At 32.2% G+C, this 21354-nt stretch overlaps 1 protein-coding gene across 1 annotated transcript; it reads left to right on the forward strand.

Moving 5' to 3' along the window:
* The first annotated feature begins 7542 nt into the window (after nucleotides 1–7542).
* On the forward strand, nucleotides 7543–18306 carry LOC133185018 (uncharacterized). Its single transcript, XM_061320082.1, has 6 exons — nucleotides 7543–7580; nucleotides 7714–7764; nucleotides 12808–12951; nucleotides 13090–13238; nucleotides 13332–13467; nucleotides 18209–18306. Exons 3-6 carry the CDS (start codon nucleotides 12876–12878, stop codon nucleotides 18304–18306), a joined length of 459 nt encoding a protein of 152 aa, XP_061176066.1. The 5' UTR covers nucleotides 7543–7580; nucleotides 7714–7764; nucleotides 12808–12875.
* The last annotated feature ends 3048 nt before the right edge of the window (nucleotides 18307–21354 follow it).

Consider the following 21354-nt stretch of genomic DNA (forward strand, 5'->3'; position numbering starts at 1 on the left):
TAGTTTTCATTGAAAATGACAGTTAAAGAATATGATTTTTCGTCTTGTTTACCTACAAATTATGCCCCGATACATCTTATTTGACCAAACTAAAGATGTAAAGCATCATTAAAGGAATTTATTTCTCAAATCTAAGAAATCTTTAGGCACCGTTCATTTACTAGATCTGGACCTAAATTAAGCTTTGTGTATAGATTCTAAAAATATACTTGATAAAAAATTCTCAATACTTTTGATAACAGGATCCAACCTCCTTATGTGGAAATGGAAAAAAATATTCTTAAGTGGAAATGGAAAAAAAAATATTCAAACAAATTTTGTAGTTATTTTTATTACAGTTTACACATCAATACACAAACTGAGTCCAGGGAATATAGAAAGCGCTTGATCGTATAAAGCTTAGTAAAGGAATAAATAAAATTTATCAATGAGATTATACCTCTGCACACGGGGATTTATTTAAGCTGTCGTATTCATAAAACAGTCCTCATAATAATAACCATAGTGTTGTGCTTTGCATGTATATGTACTATGCCTAAATAGTAGTTAGGGTTTGACACGTAGTGCCCTCGCCCCCGGCTCGTGCACCAAGTGTCAAAATCTGACTACTATTTAGGCATAGTACATGTACATGCAAAGCACAGGACTATTATTATATAAGTATCATCTTGAAAGATCCCTTTGCTGGAAGGTGTAATTTACTACAGTGGAAGTACATAATTAACATTAATTTACAGAGGACCAGGAGCATTGTAGATTATACAGTTATTTAATGTCTGATCAATCAATAGACCAGAATATTTTCTCCAAGGTGCTGGGAACAGCTCTATGTGTTCTATTGCCATAGGCCAACGGTCGAGTGAAAATTTCATATTTTTGAAGATCTGTTAAAATTCAATATATTGACCTTTAGATTTAGACTGTATATAGTAACTTTTGCGTGACTAAGTTATAGTCACGGCTGATGCTGATAAAATATGTTAGGAGTACAGCAGATAAAATGTAATGATGCCAAAAAAATATGTATGACAATTAAGTTAAGAAAGGAATTTTGAAAGTGTATAACAATAACCGATATACTATTAAAAAGTTTAAAATGAGCAGCATTAATGAAAGTCAAATATCTGTGGATACTCAGTTATTTCAGGAGTGCAAGATTTGATGTTTTGCTCTACAACTTGGAAAAATTAAAAGCATTGTGATATTCTTAGTGATTAAGATACTTGGTAATCTCTCTCTCTCTCTCTCTCTCTCTCTCTCTCTCTCTCTCTCTCTCTCTGACTTTTCCCGAATCTCAGGAGCAACATTTTTAAAAAATAAATATGTTCTTTAATAGCATGAACTCTGCTTGCCTACTGATTATTTACCTTGAAAATGCATATAATTAGGAGGGCAGTAGGTAACGATTCTTATTAATGTGTCCCACTTGAAACTTTCTTTCGCAGTACAGCGTCAATTGAAAACAGTTTTATATTAAAGGATATTTATAGTTTGCTAAGAGAGCAGAATTTCATGTCCTTTTAAGGCGAAATTTAATGCATTATGCTTTATACTTCCTTTTAGAGTTTGTATTTATATTCTATTGGCTAGAAGACAAATATAATTCAAATTTACTTCGTTGCGAACTAAAATGTCTATTGACATTAGCAAGTTAATAACTCCTCGTCTATGTAAGTATCAGTGAAAGGGAACAGTCAGGCATCCTTATTCACTTGAAACAATACCGTATAAGCAGAATTTTTAGCGAGGATTCTATTTTGGCGTGATATGCCAGGATGCCATGATCACTAAAATTGAAAAATATCGATAACGATTCATTCCGTATTGGTTGTAAAAGGTATCTTTCTTGTTATTATTAAATCGCTAAAATCGTTTCTGGCTAAAAAAATATACAAATTTTTAAGGATAAATCACACTAAATTTGCGTCTAAAAATTCAACTTATACGGGACAGAAGTACCTTATTATTACTTTCGATATACCTCTACGGATTTTTCCCTATAAAGAATCAAATCGTTTAATGTCAATAATTCGTGTGTTGGTCAAGTGAGTTAATCCCTGTTCCTGAATCTGTATTGGTATAATAAAACAGTTAAAAAGCATATCATTGAGGGATGATTCTCCGAAGAGGAACCGGAATCTTGCTAACCCCTCAGTGATATAATTTTACTATATAATACATGGGATATTTTTCAAACCGAATGTAAGTACCGTTTTAAAGCATTATTTTATAGTCCATACTTGATTTAATTTTTAAAATTCAAAACAAACACGATAATTTACAAAATACACACTTCGTACAAACAGGCTACACAGCCCAGTCCGACTTTGCGCTTGGTTAATTACAGCGTCATGAATAGGGATATCCTATTTTCATCAAATAACAGTAGTTTTCCACTTCTTGTAGTGTCATTAAATTGTACACACCGTTAAAAAATAGTACATACCAATTTCAAATTAAAAAAAAAAAACATATTCCAATAATTTCCAATTGTTTGAATAAATATTTTGTCTCTGACGTCGTTTCAACCATATTTTGAGGGGTTATCTAAAAGTTCGTGAACTAGCGCCATAAAATTTTTTGACCATTTAATGAGTATAATCTTTTCTATCTGTAAACTAAACTATAAATCATAAGTTTTACTTTGTAGTGAATTGTAAATATTTTGTAAGCAATGGTTTATCCAGGCGGCGCAACCTCGAACATGCCGAATTCTTTTTTTCACCTTAGTGTAACTGAGAAAAACTCTTCTAATATGAGCATTTGTCATCCAAAAATACCATTGATTCAATCATGTGATATGACACAATTTTTTCCGTAAAAGTTGCAATTTTTACATCATTCTGTACATTCTATGAAATATTATCGTAATTTTTATATTGAATGTCCAAACAATAAAGGGGTTAAAATGACGTCGAAAGGGGGTAGGATGTCATTTTACAACATTCTTTAAAGTTTCAGCCCCTGGAAGACCTGGCATGGACTCCCTGTTCATTTGATAAGAAGTCATCATATATTATAAGACAATTACAGTCCCTGAAACGTTCTACTTTCCCACATGAACGGTGAGCGAACGCTGAACGAACGGTGAACGAACGCTGAACGAACGCAGAGCGAACGGTGAGTGAACGATGTGTGAACGCTGAACGCAACTTGGTGAACGATGTGTGAACGGTGAACGGTGAGCGAACGCAGAACGCGAACGGAGCGCAAACGCGAACGCAAAGTGAACGGTGAACGAACAATGAACGCAAGATGAACGATATATTCGGAATGCTTCTGATCTTTTCCTTGCATTGAAACTATTTTATTGTATTATAATGTCAGGTGCAAAAAAAAAAAAAAAATAATAATAATAAATAAGTAAACAAATAAATGAATGAATAATTAAGTCAATAAAATAAATTCTCCAAAATTGTCCTCAGAAAGACGATGCATGCACATTAAATTTTTAATCACACGATTTTTATCGCATTAAAACATTGCAATTGTTGCCGAACGCTGAAGTATAAAAGATATTGTTTTTAGTTGGAAAATAAAAATGTTTATTTTTAGTTGATAACAAATCAGAGAAATCTTATGATTTATAGAATGAATTAAAATGGTTGTAACTTATATTCATATATATATATATCTCCGTGTCAAGGCCATTTCGTGTAAAGTAATGAAAAAAAAATTAATTACATTTATACGCTCGTATTTTAAATATTTAAAACAATAACATATTATGTGTCATTTCTATTTTTCATTATGATTTATTGAGCAGACGTCTACATGCATCTCTAGATGGCCGTGATTATACTCGGACAAGATCATGATGATGCAAAGATACATATTCATATTATTTGTTATAAATTCAATTTTCAAAACTTGATATTTAAGTAATATGGTGTTATAGTTTTTATTAAACAGACAAATGAGAGAGAGAGAGAGAGAGAGAGAGAGAGAGAGAGAGAGAGAGAGAGAGAGTAATATTCAGTTTTAACCCCCCCCCCCCCCCCCCGCCTTTCAGGCTTCACCAAATGTTTGTACCTATATCAAACAAAAACTCGGAAATTTTTTTCTAAATATATCAGACAGTGAAAGTAGCTTTTTTTTTAATCAACAAATCATATCCATTTGTTTGACAGTCATACTCGTTTTTTATTTTCCTGCTTCAAGTTCAAACGAAGTCCACGTGCTTGTCCTGTCAATCAAAATCATTCGACACTGTGCAGGTGTGAAAGTTTCGTCACATCGAAGACGAAGTGCGAGTATTTCCAACAAGTTATAACATTTATTTTTATCATTTCTAGATTTGATTCCAACATTTGAATAATAAATTAGTAAAATACATTAGGCATTAACACTTGAATGTGAAACATACTCTCTGCCAATTTCAAATACTACGCCGACACTTGTACATTTTGATCTACTATTGTTTTGTGACTTTTTTAGATGCATGTTTGTTTTGAGACTGAATTTTTTTTTCTAAAAAAGACCGTAGTTTTTTTTTAAAACGTTAATTAAAACAGTCTGGAAATATGGTACTATCTAAGTCACCGATTTAGGGGGAAAGGGGGGGGGGGTATTAATCATATCGATTAGCAAACATATAAAGTTACGGTGAAGAAAGTTTTTTTTTCTCTATAACTATAGACTTCACATATTACAGTAGAGAAATTCTGTAGTGCATTACATTTTAAATAAATATTTCCTTTAACCACACTATCAATTTAATTCGTTCTAAAGATAATAAATTAACAGGATATCCGCAGTACTATGTATAACTCTCAGAACTAGTACTAGTTCTATTATATTTTCCGTAGTAATTGAAAAAAAAAAACGTATTAGAAATAAATATTTTCGTAATTTTGCTGCGTAATTATTTGACTTGAATAATTATATCTCCATAAACGATTTTTCGTCTTTAACAAAACAACAAAATGTTGCAGTGCTTGAAGTATTTGCACATTGCCCTTAGTTAAATTTAATATTTCACATCGTTCTACATAGGTACAGAATGTGCTTGTAACAACATTTATTTTCCAGAGTAATTTAATAAATAACCTAACAGCTAAGTTAAAATAATAAGAAAATATTTCGTAGACATTTTTCCTCATGAAATAATGATTCTTCAAACACGATATGTTAGTTAATAAATTAAAAAAAAACTGTAACTCCTTAACTACAAAAAGATAAGTCCTTTCACTTCGGAGTTCCGAATGGCAATGAAAACTGAACGATAGGTGAACGCTGAACGCAAGGTGAACGCAAAGTGAACGGAACGAAGAGCGAACGCTGAACGCTTTGTGAACGGTGAACGCGAGCGCACGGTGAACGGTGAACGCAAAACTGTGAACGGAGAGCGAACGGTGAACGCACGGTGAACGAACGGTGAACGCACGCTGAACGAACGGTGAACGAACGGTGAGCGAACGGAAAAATGGGAAAGTAGAACGCTTCAGGGACTGTATTTGATTAACCTATGGCATAAAGAAAATAGCAGCAAAATAAAGAAAATATAAGAAGAGATCACTATCTCAACATTGTAAATAACATTGATCAGAGGAAAAGTATAAACATTTTTGCACATTATTTAAATACATGTAATTAAATATTAAAAAGGAAACAAGAATATTAACAGCCTCTTTTGAAGTCATCATTTCGCAAATTCTATCGTCGAAACAATGACATTCTCAACAAATACAATATGTCATTAAATCGAATGTTGACTGAGGTTTTTCATACAAATTATAACACTGTATAAGCCATTATTTTCACACTAAATTGTCTACGAATTTTTCCGTTTGCTCGATAATGACAAGGAGCAGACGGCGGGTGTGACCGGTCGATAGGGGATGCTCACTCCTCCAGGCACCTGATCCTAGCTCGGATGATTTTAGATTCCGTGTTTGCTTTGCTTCAAATTTGTATTGTTTCAATGAAATTTTGAGTTTGATAACTATTCGTACTGTTCATATTTCATGCAAGACATCCCCCTAAATTAAGAAGAGTGTGCTCTCAATGTTCAATATGCAGGTGGATGAAAATGAATATCATGTTTTGCTTATTTGTCCAAAAAATACAACAATGAAAGGTTACAAGGAACGGATTTTGTAGTAGTACATGTTAAAACATGTATCTTTACATTTAAATGTTCTTTTATATTTCAAAAATAAATTTCGAAAACATGCATATACATGATAATCCATGTACATGGGATCAAAATTTTATTGATTGGTGAGGACATAATTTCGTGGGTGAATCGTGCATACAGAGCTAGGATCAATGAACCGATACGTTGACTAATTATTGTTCACAAGGATGTGAATTCGTGGGTGAGGGTGACCCACGAAATCCACGAACATCATCCCCCCCCCCCCCAACAATGATGATTCCACACTATAACGTGTACATGTATGTAATGAGTGGAGGCGCTTCTTTGCATTTATTTAATAAAAATACAAACGTCCATGCTGTTGATCGGTTTGTAGAACTATAAATTTTAGGGGTTTTTTTCTTTGTGAGCAAGTTTTCCCCTACATTTGAAATGAGATAAAATCATTGTTTAAACAGATTTTATTTTTCTTTAGGCAAGAATCATAAATGGATGCTCGAATGAAGTTTTTGTTGTTTGTTTCATGGTTTATAACGGTCAGAACCAAAGGTAGGAGAAATTTTTCAAAGCAATTTATTTGCTTAAGTTTTCAGCTGTAAAGTTATATGATGAATGAGAACAATTCAATGCTTGCTTTTAGATAAAGGATTTCTGAAGGTCTCTAGATCTAAACGTAATTTGTAATACTTTTCAAACATTAGTGACCATATTTGTAATATTAGCTCACCTGATCCAGAGGCTTATCTGTTGGAAGTCTATCCATCGTCCAGTCTTGTTTTCCGTGTGTCTGTAAACGTTTTGCATTTTCACCTTCTTTTCGACAACCACTTGGCTAATTTCATCCATACTCAAAACAGAGTATCCTTGCGTGTAGAAAATTAAAATTTGTTCAAAGGAAGGGCAAAGACCCTTCCAAAGGGAGATAATAAAGAATACTTCATTGCGTCAGCTAAACTCATTCACCAGGGGATACGTACTCCTCTATGGTATCTGATCCCACATTTGATCTTTTTAAAAGTTTGCTCTGTTCACAATTTGTACTGTTACAATGTACTTTTGAGCTTGATTATTGTTCCTTACTTTCACTTTTCATTACAGTGAGGCTTATATCGGGAATCTGTTGTCATACATGTTTGATTTGTGTATATGGGGAAAAATCTTTAAAACTTTCTTCAAAACAGCAAGGCCACATTAAGTTATGTTGATATTCAGAATTCTCATGAAGTATAATTAATTCAAGTTTGGTAAAGTCATGACCCCCCTTGGCTAGTGTTGGGCCATAATAAGGGGTGAAATTTTTCATGGAAATATAGGCAAAAAAGTCTGAGTCAGTCTTTTATCATCTGCTGTCTTGATCCCGGAAAATTTATAAATATGAATTTAAAAAAGGGATAAAGAATCAATAGTAAGGAGCAAAATGAGACTTTATATATTTCAGAATATGCTGTAGAGGTAGAACAAGTAATCAGAAGAGAAGAGCGTAAGTAATAGCTCAAAAGGTTTCTCAAGTCTTTTTTTGTAATATATTTAGTACGACCATTACTGGAATAAGCAATCTTTAGATAGATAATTCATTTTCTTTGTTAATAATATGTATTGATATCCTATTGCAGCATTTTTCAATAGGACAAACTATCGAGAAAGATGTAAAGAGCGAATTGATGGTGAGTGTAGATCCTTTGAGGTGCATTAAATAAATCTTTGTCAATATGTAAATTTTTACAGAAACCCTACAGTGCAAAACAGTGAATAAAAATAAATAAATGAACTAATAAATAATAAATAAATAAATTTGAATTATATAACAAAACCAGGAATCAAATCCAGAAATCAACAATTTGATAATGTACATTATTATACTTCTGTTAAAATGTTTCCTATATAAAGTTAAGAAGGTAAAATAACTATCTTTTATAGTCTGAAAATTTCCACGCATAGCAAAGCTATACCCCGGGGTATAGTTTTTGTTATTACCTAACCTACTTCATAAATTGTAATTAGGCATTTTGAACTGTTTCCTCATTCATTTAATGTTTTTTGCACATCATGAAACAGTCAAAACTGTTTACCTGGTCACAGAATGAACTGTTGCATGACTGAACTGATCCATTATGACGTCATAATTAATTTCCCATACTTTACAGCTATAATATTGATTTATGTATAAATTGAAGCATTTTCATGGCAATAAATTTGAAATTATCATTTAAAGAGTAATCACGATACCCATATAAATATATATTCAATTTAATATCATTTGAAAGAAGAGGACAAGAACACCTTTCTGAGGGTAATTTTGGGGAAAAAATGTAGACCCTTTCACTCTCTATAGATCTTTGCCTTTTAAAATGTCTGACTCAGTGTGCTACATTCAAACATTCAAGTAATCTTATGTTTCTTATTAAACAATACATGTATACATCAATATTTATTAGGGCATGATAACACTAAGAAATAATGCATACTTTTGTCTATGTGTCTATATCAGTACTTTAAGAAATTATATAGTAGGTTAGGTAATAAAACATTTATTTCATGACAACTCGGGAAACAGTCAAACTGTTGTCCCTCGATAATGGGAAGACCTGGGAAACTGTTGCCCTCGGCCTTCGGCCTCGGGCAACAGTTTCCCAGGTCTTCCCCATTACCTCGGGACAACAGTTTGACTGTTCCCCTCGTAGTCATGAAATAAGTGTATACTATTCACCCCTCGGAAAATTTTCATGCAATTTTTGCCGCCAATTTTGATTTCCTATAATCAGTCTATAGACTGAGCTGATGATGTCATCCTGACTTCAGTAGCATTGTGACGTCATCAAGATTTCAGCTCATTCAGCAGTGCTATCTTATTCAAAATACCTGCTCAAAACTATATTAATTATTCTTTTCATGTTTTGCCTATGAAACTGTAGTATTAGGTAATACAAACCGTCTGAAATTATTATATACATCAGTATAATAAAACGCTTATCCACTGGCTGTGAGTGGGATAGCTCTTTCATCAAACCCTTGACAGGAACTTTTCCCCTCGGGCAAGCCCTCGGGGAATAGTTCCTGTCGCGGGTTTGATAAAAGAGCTATCCCACTCACAAACAGTGGATAAGTGTATATTATTTCTTTATTCGTATATAAAATTACAAGAAAATCCTGGCTTCTTGTAATTGCTAAGTGGCCAAGGTAAATTGAAATTAATGTATAGAAAAACCTTTAAGTGATACGGTCCTAAACTTTAATTTGTGTACATTTCAATGGAGAAAAATACTTCTCACAGAATGTGTTTGTTCTTCTTAGACAATGATATCATGATAATTCTGATACAAAACCTCGCGACTCTTTTGAGAAAAATAAAAATCTTTAAGGTCAAGATATAGTAAACGAAAGGTGCCTACAGATTTCTCAAATTTGAGAAATAAATTCTTTTAATGATGCTTTATAACTTTAGCTTGGTCAGATAAGGTGTTTCGGGGCATAATTTGTAGGTAAACAAGACGAAAAATCATATTTTAAACTCATTTTCAATGAAATTAAGAAAACCAGTCATAAATACGGAAGTTTTTTCCATATCAGACTATGGAAATGTATCCAGATTGCCTACAGTCTCTCAGAAAACGGTAAGTTTTATGTTCTTGGCCTCCTCTTTAAAGTAATATTAAATTGAATATAGGTATCGACTTTTCTATGATTTCTTTTTAGGTCACCTGAGTTTACCCAGGTGCCCTATTGCTATCTGTTTTCGTCCGTCGTAGTGCGTCGTGCGTTAACATTTGAACATTTTCAGCTTCTTCTCTGAAACCGCTCAACCAATTTCAACCAATTTGGCATAAAGCATCTATGGGTAAAGGGAAACAAAAATTGTGAATTTCATGGTCCCTTCCCCCCTGGGGCCTGAGGGATGGGACCAAAACCACTAAAATTAATGCAATCTTTAAAACTCTTCTTCTTTACTCCTGGACATCAAGCAGTCAAACGGTTGGCATAATTGTAAGAAGCATTAAGCCTTTTACCAAAATTGTGAAATTTATGGCCCCAGGGTCAGGGGTTCTTGTGCTAGGGTAGGGCTCTGTTGAATATATTGGGAAAATGCATTATTTCTTTAAAAAAAAAAATATATATATATATATATATATATATATATATATATATATATATATATATATATATATATATATATATATATATATATATATATATATATATATATATATATATATATATATATATCTATCAGGGATGGGGTAATTGAAAAAAGTAATTGTAATTGACTGTAATTAATTACATTTTTTGAAGTAATTGGAAGTAATTTGTAATTGAACATTTTTTCAATTACTTGTAATTGTAATTTAATTAATTACACTGAAAAAATACCATGTAATTTCAATTACTTTTTCAATTACATTCAATTACTTTATATATTTAAATACACATTCATGATATAATGTTACCTCTACCTCCCCATTTTACATGTACTGTTTTTTTAATTGTAAAACATATCCTCAATCCATCAATTAAGCAAAATCTTAAGTTATACTGTTAATGTTTACAAACAAATAATTAAATGATTGGCTTGATAAATAATAATCTAGTTTCTTTCTAATCATTATGTAAATTTGGAATTTTTTGATTTATGTTTATAAATCTGAATTTTGAACCACCCTTCTTAGGTCTATTCAGCTATGAAACACACATTAAATTTCAATTTTTGTTGTTTGATCAATAATAAAGAAAAAGAAGGTGTGTGTCATTAATTAAGTTCTCTCTTAAACTTGTTGGGAAGAGATAATCGCCCTCCAGATCACAGCTGTAAATTGCAATCAAAACAAATCAACTCCTCTAAAGAGATATTCATTCCATGATTTAGAAGACAAAGCCATAGAGATAATTATTTCAATTTAAAATGCTTCGCTAGCTTTAGAAGAGGAAAAAAACCCTTTCAATTTGATAATTATTTTAACATCTAGTAAACAGATTTTTATGAATGAATTTTCTATCTGTACAGGCATTATTTATGAAGTAAAATTGTTCAACATAAATAGCAATTTAGGATGTTCAGGTTACCTTCAAAGGAAATATTCAGTTTGAGGCGTTACAGTTGCCACTCATTTTACTCTATTGAAATTCCCACTTTTAATCAAATATCAAAAGCCACGCAATTTGTGTACATGTAGGTTTTGTTTGGTGGAAACTGCATTAAACTGATCTCGGATATTACTTAAGAGATTCTTTAATGTTTTGTAAATAAATCATATAAATTTAACCACAATGATATACAATACCTATAGCATATTATTTCTTGTACTGTTTGTGCAGAGGCTGGCTTATATACAAATAAATGATGTTCTGTATATTCATTGAAAAGGATTATAAAAATTTTCAGAAAAATTAAAAATTTGATTTGTAATTTAATTAATTACTTTTGCAAAGTAATCGTAATTTAATTAATTACATGTCTAAGCAAGCCTGTAATTTAATTGTAATTTAATTGAAGAAAAACTCAAAGTAATTGTAATTTAATTAATTACTTTTTAAAGTAATTGACCCCATCCCTGATATATATATATATATATATATATATATATATATATATATATATATATATATATATATATATATATATATATATATATATATATATATATATATATATATATATATATATATATATATATATATATATATATATATATTACAACAGTAACCTGACCCGAAGGGCCTTATCAAGTCGAGGCGCAGATCATCAGATCAAAGAAGACACGAAACGTCGACTCAACGAGACGTGATACGGCTCTTCGGATCAGCTTACTGTTCTAATGATTTGTTTATTATATATCCCTCTATATAGTTAGCAAAATATAATAAAAGAAAACTTTTGAAATCAATTATACAACTTATATCCATTCAAAAAAACATTTTTCAAGGGACTCTGATACGCAAGGAAAAAAAGCGTCATGTATATTTTGTACTACGTCATCAGTTTCAGAGAATGGTGATATGGATTCAGAAAACCACAGTGTGGTGATCCGGAAAATCGAATCACACCGTCATATGATTACGTGAAATCAACAGTAAAAATCAATGATACACAATCGGGTATATAATAAAGGTATATATAATATGGAAAGTTGACGCAAAAAAGTTAAAGTCACCACGTTTATCATAATCAATGAAAGGTATTGTCATGTTTTGAAAAAATGAAATGACTGTGAAGTCCTCTCAAAACACTATTCAATCAATATTTCAGTTACTAGTATTTTAGATAAAATTTTGTTCATTTTATACAGTAAACAGTGCTGTGTTTTAGTTTTATTTTAATGAACAAAGTAGTGATTATAAGAAATCACTAAGATCAATTAAACCTGGTTTATAGGTAGACAAAAGCAAGGCTCACATTTGCTTATAATTGTTGATTCTACAGCTTTTTAGAAAAGAAATTTTAAAAATAGTTCAATGTGCTATTCCTCCTACAGTTTTAATTTGATATCAACAAAACTTATTTCGAGTATAGAAAAAATAAGCCCACAAAATTCTGTAAATGCAAACCTATTTTTAAAAAAACGAGAAATTTAAGACAAGGTACTACTTTTAAGACCAAACCAGTAAAGCTAAAGTGTCATTCAGAATTTTCTGGCAAGAGGACTCTGGTTCTAAAGCCTTTATTATAAGAGCCAATCAGTAGAACTACGGTTTCACCAGAGACTTCTGCTTTGTAGATTACACTGGAAAAAGGACGTTGTGTGGCGGCTACTTCCTGAACCCAAAATGTGTTTGTTCTTTCTACATGTACGAATTACAAATATGGGACGTGTGCGATCTTTCGGATCCCAACAAGAATGGTAGCTTGGAACACGTGTCAGGTACATTTTATATGTTCCTACTCCTCAGGTATTTGAAGAAAAATATGTATTAATAATTTGAATACTGAGTTAGTCAAAAGAGTTAGTGCAAGTCTTCAAAGGATTCAAATCTATGGTAAATATTTTTTTTCTTTCCAGTGGACTTCTGTTTAGAATACAGCTTTACAAAAAACGGACCCTGTCAAAACAATGGCACATTAATTCCCTCTTCAAATTTGGCAAAGGATGACGCAAGGTGTAAATGTAAAGAAAACTATACAGGAGAATTTTGCGATATGTATAACGGGGTAAGTTTAATAATTATTTAAGTTCCTGATTAAACTGAAAATGATATTTAAAATGAAGTAATGAATATAAGCAAAATGCAATTTTTCATTTAGAAAATTAAATGTCAAGATACCAACCCAGGTGTGCACTCACCTCAAAGCTGTGATGTAAAGGGATTCAATGGTCGATATTGTTTGCTAAAAGTGAATGGAGTCAGTTTTTGGTGTGATTCGGAGTCCCCTGTTTCAGGTATAGGTTCGAAAAATAAATTGAATCTAATAATTATTGAAATTAGATAATGATATTGAATATTATGTAATATCAAAATTCAACTGAACAATTACTTAGGGAGTCATGGTCTACTTTGTTGAGTATTCAAGGGCATTTTCGACAGTTTGAAACATGGGATATTTTGCATAACGGACGAAACCCTTAATGTAATATAATAAAATTGTTTTTTTTTAATGTAATGTAAGTAAAGATGTCTTTTCTAAGCCTCCTTCTGTATGTAAAGTCAGAGTGACAAATAGTTATCTTACACCAATCACCGAATACATACATGTATGTTATTTGACAAAAAGGGTCGCGCAAAATTTATTATGAAATAGCCCCTCCATTCTGTGTTTGGTGGAGGTATAACTTCTCACTGGTGTCCAGCATTAGGTTGATGATTGAGGAGGGAGAACACAGGCTTTTACTTTAATAATTTTGTACTACATACATATATACATGTACATTTTAAGCCCAACGATATGGTGAAAGTTTGCATACCCCATCTTAAATGATTTCCTATTTTCTATACTTTGAGTAGTTCGTTTATTGGTTGGTAAATGCTACTTTATGTGTGTGTTAAATATCATAGTAATGAAAAATGTAAAAATAATAATAATAATAATAATAATAATAATTATGACAATTTCACTCATCTATGTATTTCTCTCTAGTGAAATCACCAAACGAATTAAAGCTTTCAGTGTCCAGTTTACGGCAGAAATTTTGATAAAAATGAATACTAACAAGTTGCTGTCCTTTAAAAAAGGACTGCAATACGTGGACCATATGCATATGTTTCTAACCGAAATCCAAAGAAAATTTCTAGATTTATTGAATATACATGTAGGTGTAATTAAATTTAATTATCTTTTTACTTGTATTTTGAGATTTTCATCGTTATGTAAGTCTAATTGCTAAATGAAATATGTGGAGATAACGAACAGTATTCGAGCTCAAAAGTCCATTAAACAATTAAAAAATAGGAGCGGAGCAAACACGGACCTCCAAAACATCGGAGGTGGGATAAGGTGCCATGGAGGAGTGAGCATCCCCTGCCGACCGGTCACACCCAACATGTGCTCCCTGTCATGTTCGGGAAAAAAAGCAAAAATCCGTCGACAACTCAGTGTGTAAATAATGGCCTAACAATCAGTACGAAAAAAAAGTCAAATTAAGCTGTAATAATAAAAAAATATGAAATGTTGATACAGGTATCTATCACAACTGTAATGAAGCCTTTAAATTTAACAACAGAATAAAAATAGGTATCGTAATAGTTGGATTATAACTCCATTGGCGGATCCAAAAAGGGGGGTTTCAGGAGAGAGAGAGAGAGATTGTGTGTGTGTGTGTGTTTTCTGTAATATAGATATTATCATGTCTAATAAGTACTTCAATCTCTGCCCTTTGTGCTCGCTAGATAGAGTTTCTATTATTGCTTTCCTCCGTGTACCTTCACAATCCCGGCCCCTGATCTCGGGCCCAACCACACGTAACATGAAAGATTTCACTATGATATCATCAGAAGATTCTGGCGAATGTAAGCTATGCCATTTCTGGACCATCTTCAAGCTGAAGAAGCTAACTTTTAGAAGTATACATAAAAAGTCATTAAAGGGAGTATGCATAAGAGAATATTTATTTCCTTATATTATTAGGATATTTTAATCAATGAAGAGAAAGGTTCAAAATGTCACAGAAGTATGCAGGGGATGGGGACTCACTTTTTCCCTAAAAAAAAAAACAATCTTTTGTTGTAGTTTCAATATTTGTTTTGATTTGCATTGGAAGCTACGGACGCCGGTAGGTGCCAGGTATAAAAATAGTTTATCTGGCGGCCGCTACATAAATGACTGGCGGCCGCCAAATAATTAACTGGTGGCCGCCAGTTATTAATGTGGCGGCCGCCAAATAAAATATTTTTTTCTACCTGGCACCAACTGGCTTCCGTAGGAAGCCTCTCCGCACTTATTCTGCGGGAAGGTCAAAACACGGAAAATCAAACAATCACAAGAAATCATCAAAGTACTGAAAGTACTGGGAAGCGCTAAGCAATGTTTGAAATTCATCAGAATTATTTTGAATTTAAATTGCCTGTTGTATTGGAAGAAGTATTATGTTGACAGTGCGACCGCGCTGGGGCGAGCACAGTTCTTCGATACGTACATATTCACTTTAAAATAAACCGCCTTTTCAAACCGCAAGGGGAAACATTTGAAGGTTCGAGATTCTCCGTTTCTTTAAAAAAAAAAAAACAATATATAAAAATTAAATAACAGATGTTTAGTCCAAACAGTAAGGTATTTCTCAAATCTAATAAAAAAAAAAGAAAGAAACGAAAAAAAAGAACATGTAAAAATATTTTCGTTCTCCGTCGCCTTATAGGAGACTATAAGAGGTAGCTTTGCTTTGTTTGTTTGTTTGTTTGTTTGTTTGTATGTTGTTTAACGTCCCTCTCGAGAATTTTTCACTCATATGGAGACGCCACCACTTGCCAGTGGAGAGCTGCAAATTTTGTCCTATACTCGGCTCTTACGGCCATTGAGCAGTGAGGGATCTTTTTCGTGCCAGCACCTACTGCGACACGGGACCTCGGTTTATAAGGTCTCATCCGAAGAACCGGTCTCCACGTCCCACAGTGGGATTCGAACCCACGACGTAAGGATCAACTCCTTACTCCGCGACTCTAGAGCAGAAGCTCTAACCACTGCGCCACGCGGGCGACGAGGTAGGTTTGCGTATAAATCGCAATTCATTGGAGGGGGGGAGGGTTGACTATATATGTAGCTATAAATTTGCTGGAAAATGTATATTTTTAAATAATTTTGAACACTTGAAAATGTCGCTGATATTCCTCTCATTAATGTGCAATACTGATAGCTAAAATGTTCTGGTGATAATTTTTAATAATTCATTCCGTGTTTACGAGTGTTTCAAATTGAAGATTGGCTGTTTGTGATTGTGAATTAATTTTAGAAAGTGCTCCTAAAAAATAAAAATGTTAATTTTTATTGCGTCGATAAAATATTTCCTTATTGATAACATATTTATTCAAGTTATGAATTAAAGATCTCAAAAATATCGAATACTAGTATTCTCACTTAATTGTTTTAGTATTCCTCTTTTTTTCATATTCATGAGCGATTTTTAAACTTACGAATCTATAGAAAGGATTTTGCAAGAAATACATTAATGGAGTGTGTAAGATATTTACACAATCGCTACGAGCGTCCGGTATTTATTAGTGATAAATAAGACATAGACTATATATTTCATTTTGTTTTGAATATGCTACAGCTGTGCATTATACATTTTTAACACTTCACATTCATCGCGCTGTGCAGCATATCGGCATCGTCATGTGAAAAAAATCTATTCAATGAGCACCCGTAGCGTTTACGTCATTTTGTCAGAGATGATTGGTAAATATACATTTTGATTATAAGGATATTATATTTGTCTTCTTCGTTTGATGATAACACATTCAGAGCTATCCTTTACATCTGATTTTCATATACATGTACATGATTTATGTATTTGCATCAAAAATAAGTCTTTTCTGTTGATCTACAATATATGTATCTGATTTGTAAATTTTACTTTTTTAAAATTAAAAAAAATTATTCTTTTCTTCTTCGGAATAAAAATATGTCATTAAAACCCCAAAAGTAATTTAATTTTTGACTCTTGTTGAAATACTTAAAATGCTTCAATATTTTTTTTTTTTACGGATATTTGATACTTTACACCAATCTTTACTTGTTTATGTATGAAATTAACTACCGCGCAAAACATGTTGAGAGGGAAAAATATCCACAGCACTGGTGTTTTAGATAAAAAGGAATACTAGTACTGAAAATGATTGACCCGTAATTTTCTGCTATTTCCATTATAAATAATTCAACAGCCCAAGAAAAAAAGACATTATATTAATCTCAAGTATGAATAAATCTTTATGAAGGTATGCAACATTGTTTTATTCTGTTTATATGTAGTCCTCATTAAGTCGCTTAGCAGTCAATTCGGCAACACACGCACATCTTAAGCTAAACTATTTCTTTCTAGGTTCCTAACACAAGTATGCTTAACATTTCATCAGCGCTATTCCTGTCCATTGCAAAGAATGTTTAATTAAGGTTTTTGCATATCCGCCAGATCTTGCGCACTGCACACACACAATTTTAAAGCACAATATTTGTCATGAATATTTCCGAGAAATTAGTTTTCCTATCTAAATGGATTCGTTGAAAACACAGCCACCACGTTCCCTACATGTACGTACAGCCGCAAACTGCCTTTCTTTGCGAATTATTTACATCGTATTTTTTTACCCATATTACAAGTATAGAATACAACACAAGTAAAAACAGTTCATGAATGCATTCCAGTCTGTTACTAATTGATACCAAGATGAGAAAATCAACTTCATTGATAGCTCTCTGCATGGTGCAAGGGTGATAATAGGAAGACTTGTTTTTAGTTATATTGTCTGAAATAAGGATCTAGAAGAAGAAATAGTAGTTAATATGAATATAAATTATATAGAACGTACATATGTAGCTACATTGTAAATCAATTTTATGCGAAATTTTCTACTAAATAACTTAATTCCAGTTTGAGTTTTAAATACTTAGTAAAATCCCATTTGAGTTTTAAAAATATGTACTTATTTAATCTTTACATTATATGTACATGACATATAAATAACCGTTTTTAGGTATTTGCGCCATAGATGCAGCAGTTGTTAGCTACATGGTACACAAGATTTTAAATGAACTACAATGTATGGAGATAAGAACCGCCCCTGTCTACTAACAGTGGATTTTCGTACAATGTACATGCATACTCTTTACCTTACTAATTGACTCCTATTATCAGAATTTCACGTAACGCATTATTACACTAAAATAGCCGAAAGAGCGTCGGGGATTTCCAGTTGCATATTTTTAGAAAACCCAGTGGAGTTATCCAACTTGCTTAGTGGCGCTGGATCGCGAACGGAAGTAGATTTAAGATGACAGAAAGCGCTTTGCGCTGCGCTTAGCGCTTAAAAATGTACCGAAAAGTTAGAGGAAGCCCCCCTCCCCCCCCCCCACTCCCCCACCCAAATAGGATTTTACAGAGTAGTTCACAGGTTGCTATTTTTATTTATTTAATTATTATTTTTAAGCGCAAAGCGCTTAATTACTGTTAACCTGAATCTACTTACGTTCGCGATCCAGCGCCACTAAGCAAGTTAGATAACTCCACTGGGTTTTCTAAAAATATGCAACTTGAAATCCCCGACTCTCTTTTGGCTATTTTAATGTAATACTGATTATACGTGCAGTTCTAATAATAGGAGTCAATTAGTAAGGTAAAGATATGCATTCATATTGTACAAAAACTAACTGTTAGTAGATAAGGACGGTTCTTGTCATGTTTATCTCTATACACTGTAGTTTATGGCACGCCGATTGCACCAAAATTATTTTCTGCACAACGATCATGATTTTATACACAAGGTTAATGAAAAATATATACGAGTAAAATAAAAATGCACGTATAGGTAAAAATTGCACACAGTTTGAAAGATTTTTACACAAACATAACGAAAAATACACGAATCCGAATTTATTTTACACGATTAAGGTGTATAAAATGCACAAACGTAAAATCAAAAACTGCACGAGCAGAGGAAACTAAGAATTACACAAACAGTTTTACTGCGCACACAGCTGCGCATATCATTATTATGCACATAGAATATTCATTGTGTTCTTTGTTTTCTGTACTCTTTATCTCTTCATGAATGCTGGATGTAATGGAGAGAAAATGGCGTTGACCATGATATGCATGTTTGTTTGCTTCTTTATTTCTTTGCTAAAATTCGATCCGATTTCTAGCTAATGCCAATCGAACGAATGAAGTGTTTTCTTGTGAACTGTGTGAAAAAAATTAAAAGTTGCTCGGAGATATCATATTTTTCTTACATTGACCGAGATCCTAGCCAAAATATGGAGGTATTATATGATGCCGGACATAAATTGTGGCAAGAAAGAAATGTGTTATAAGCGGGGAAAAAAAGTACCATTGCATATGATGCACTCGACTCCGAACTAAAAGTAATACACAACAAACTCTAAATTCCTAACGATAAACAGATCTTGCTTTAAAAAAATTGATAGAAATATTTAGTTACTTTTTAAATATACGCTCTATGGCCTTTTAAAATTCTCTAACTGATAGATACAACTTTAACGGAAAGTACTTGTATAAAATAAAATTAACACATGCATACTAAAACGATTAATACAGTGGATTCTTCATGAAAATGATGGCAGAATTATTTCTGATTATAATTTATTTTGGTACTTCTCATTTATACTAATTATGAATTCATTTGGGCAGATTTTTTTCATTTAGGAATAGGAAATTATTCAGTTGGCTGGATATATTTTTTATTTTCAAAAAGATTAAAAAGTGGGGATTACCTGACCTTAGATATACACAGTATGTTTTTAAAGTCAAACATAAAAAATATTTTATTTCTAATTATACATGTATCTTTACTTATAAAATATGAGGATATCAATTTTGGTTGGATATCTGTAGCCTACACTGTTATGAATTCCTTCCATGATATCGCATATTTTCAGTCATAAACTACTCAATAAAAGACAAGACATTCCTAAGGGTAAGCGTTACCCTCATTCGTAAATGCGATTACTTGATAAATGTTTTCACTTTAAATAAATAGGACCAAAGGGAAAACATATATACTCTATGTGCTTTAGTACCTGCGGTTTTTGTGATTTGTTACTTAAAAAATTTGTCCAAATGAAATAACAAAACTCTCCTCAAATGATCCTGGTACCGGTAAAACATATCATCAGTGGCGGATCTGGTTCGTGGGTTGATTGAGTCGCAACATCTGAATCTATGTATTTATTAAAGTTTCAAATCATTGGACCATAATGACACATCAGAAATTTTAAAACATAGCGAATTACTAAATATATCTACGTACAATGTTACAAATAAGAAAATGGCAATGGGTATTATAATAAATAGAAAGAACATAGAATGTGTTTTATCGCTCTTAAATAATGCAAGTAAATCATGTTCTTTATGGAGCTCAAATATTTTCCAAGATAACAATTTCTCTTTACATTTCGAATTCGTATGCATAAAATTTTAATTATTTTCCGAACAATAAGTTTTTGTAATAACACTTTTTTTACCCAAATCTATATATAGTCATTATAGAAAGAACATGACTGTATAATTATAAAATGAAAATAATCTTCAATAACATTCAAGGAACATTTGATACAAGATCCACTTTTTAAAAAGACTATTCATGTGCATATCTAACGTTTTTGAAAATTCAGATTATGAGTTAAAAAGCCTAATCTATACAATTTGTATTTTGTACGTATACATGTACAAGTAATTAAAAAGTTTGCTTTATAGCAATATTGTACATGTGTATCAATGGCATCATCCAGGTCTTGTTTTACTTCGAGCATGACTACGAATAAATATAAGAAAACATATGATGAATATAAACCTCAAGAAATCTTGTTTTATTACCGTGTGCAAATTTATTATTGTCAAAATCTGCGTTGAAAATAAATATGCATGTGTAGCCAAGTCCCAGCTAATTAAGTTCATCTTGTATGTCTTCTTGAATTTGGTCTTACAATATCGTTACATGCAGTTCAGTTGAATTGCAATCCTGATTTAGATAAACTATTTTATGTACCCTTAAATTATTAGAAAATATTTCAGGCACGTAGCATCAGGAGGGGTCTGCCCCCACCCTTTTTCCAAACATAACCTACTTCTATTGTATATTTCCACTGAAAAGCTGGTTGCTCC

The sequence above is a fragment of the Saccostrea echinata genome, unplaced genomic scaffold (genome assembly GCF_033153115.1).
Source record: "Saccostrea echinata isolate AGI-Se365-2 ecotype Australia unplaced genomic scaffold, CSIRO_AGI_Sech_v1 ptg000012l, whole genome shotgun sequence".
Taxonomy (NCBI): domain Eukaryota; kingdom Metazoa; phylum Mollusca; class Bivalvia; order Ostreida; family Ostreidae; genus Saccostrea; species Saccostrea echinata.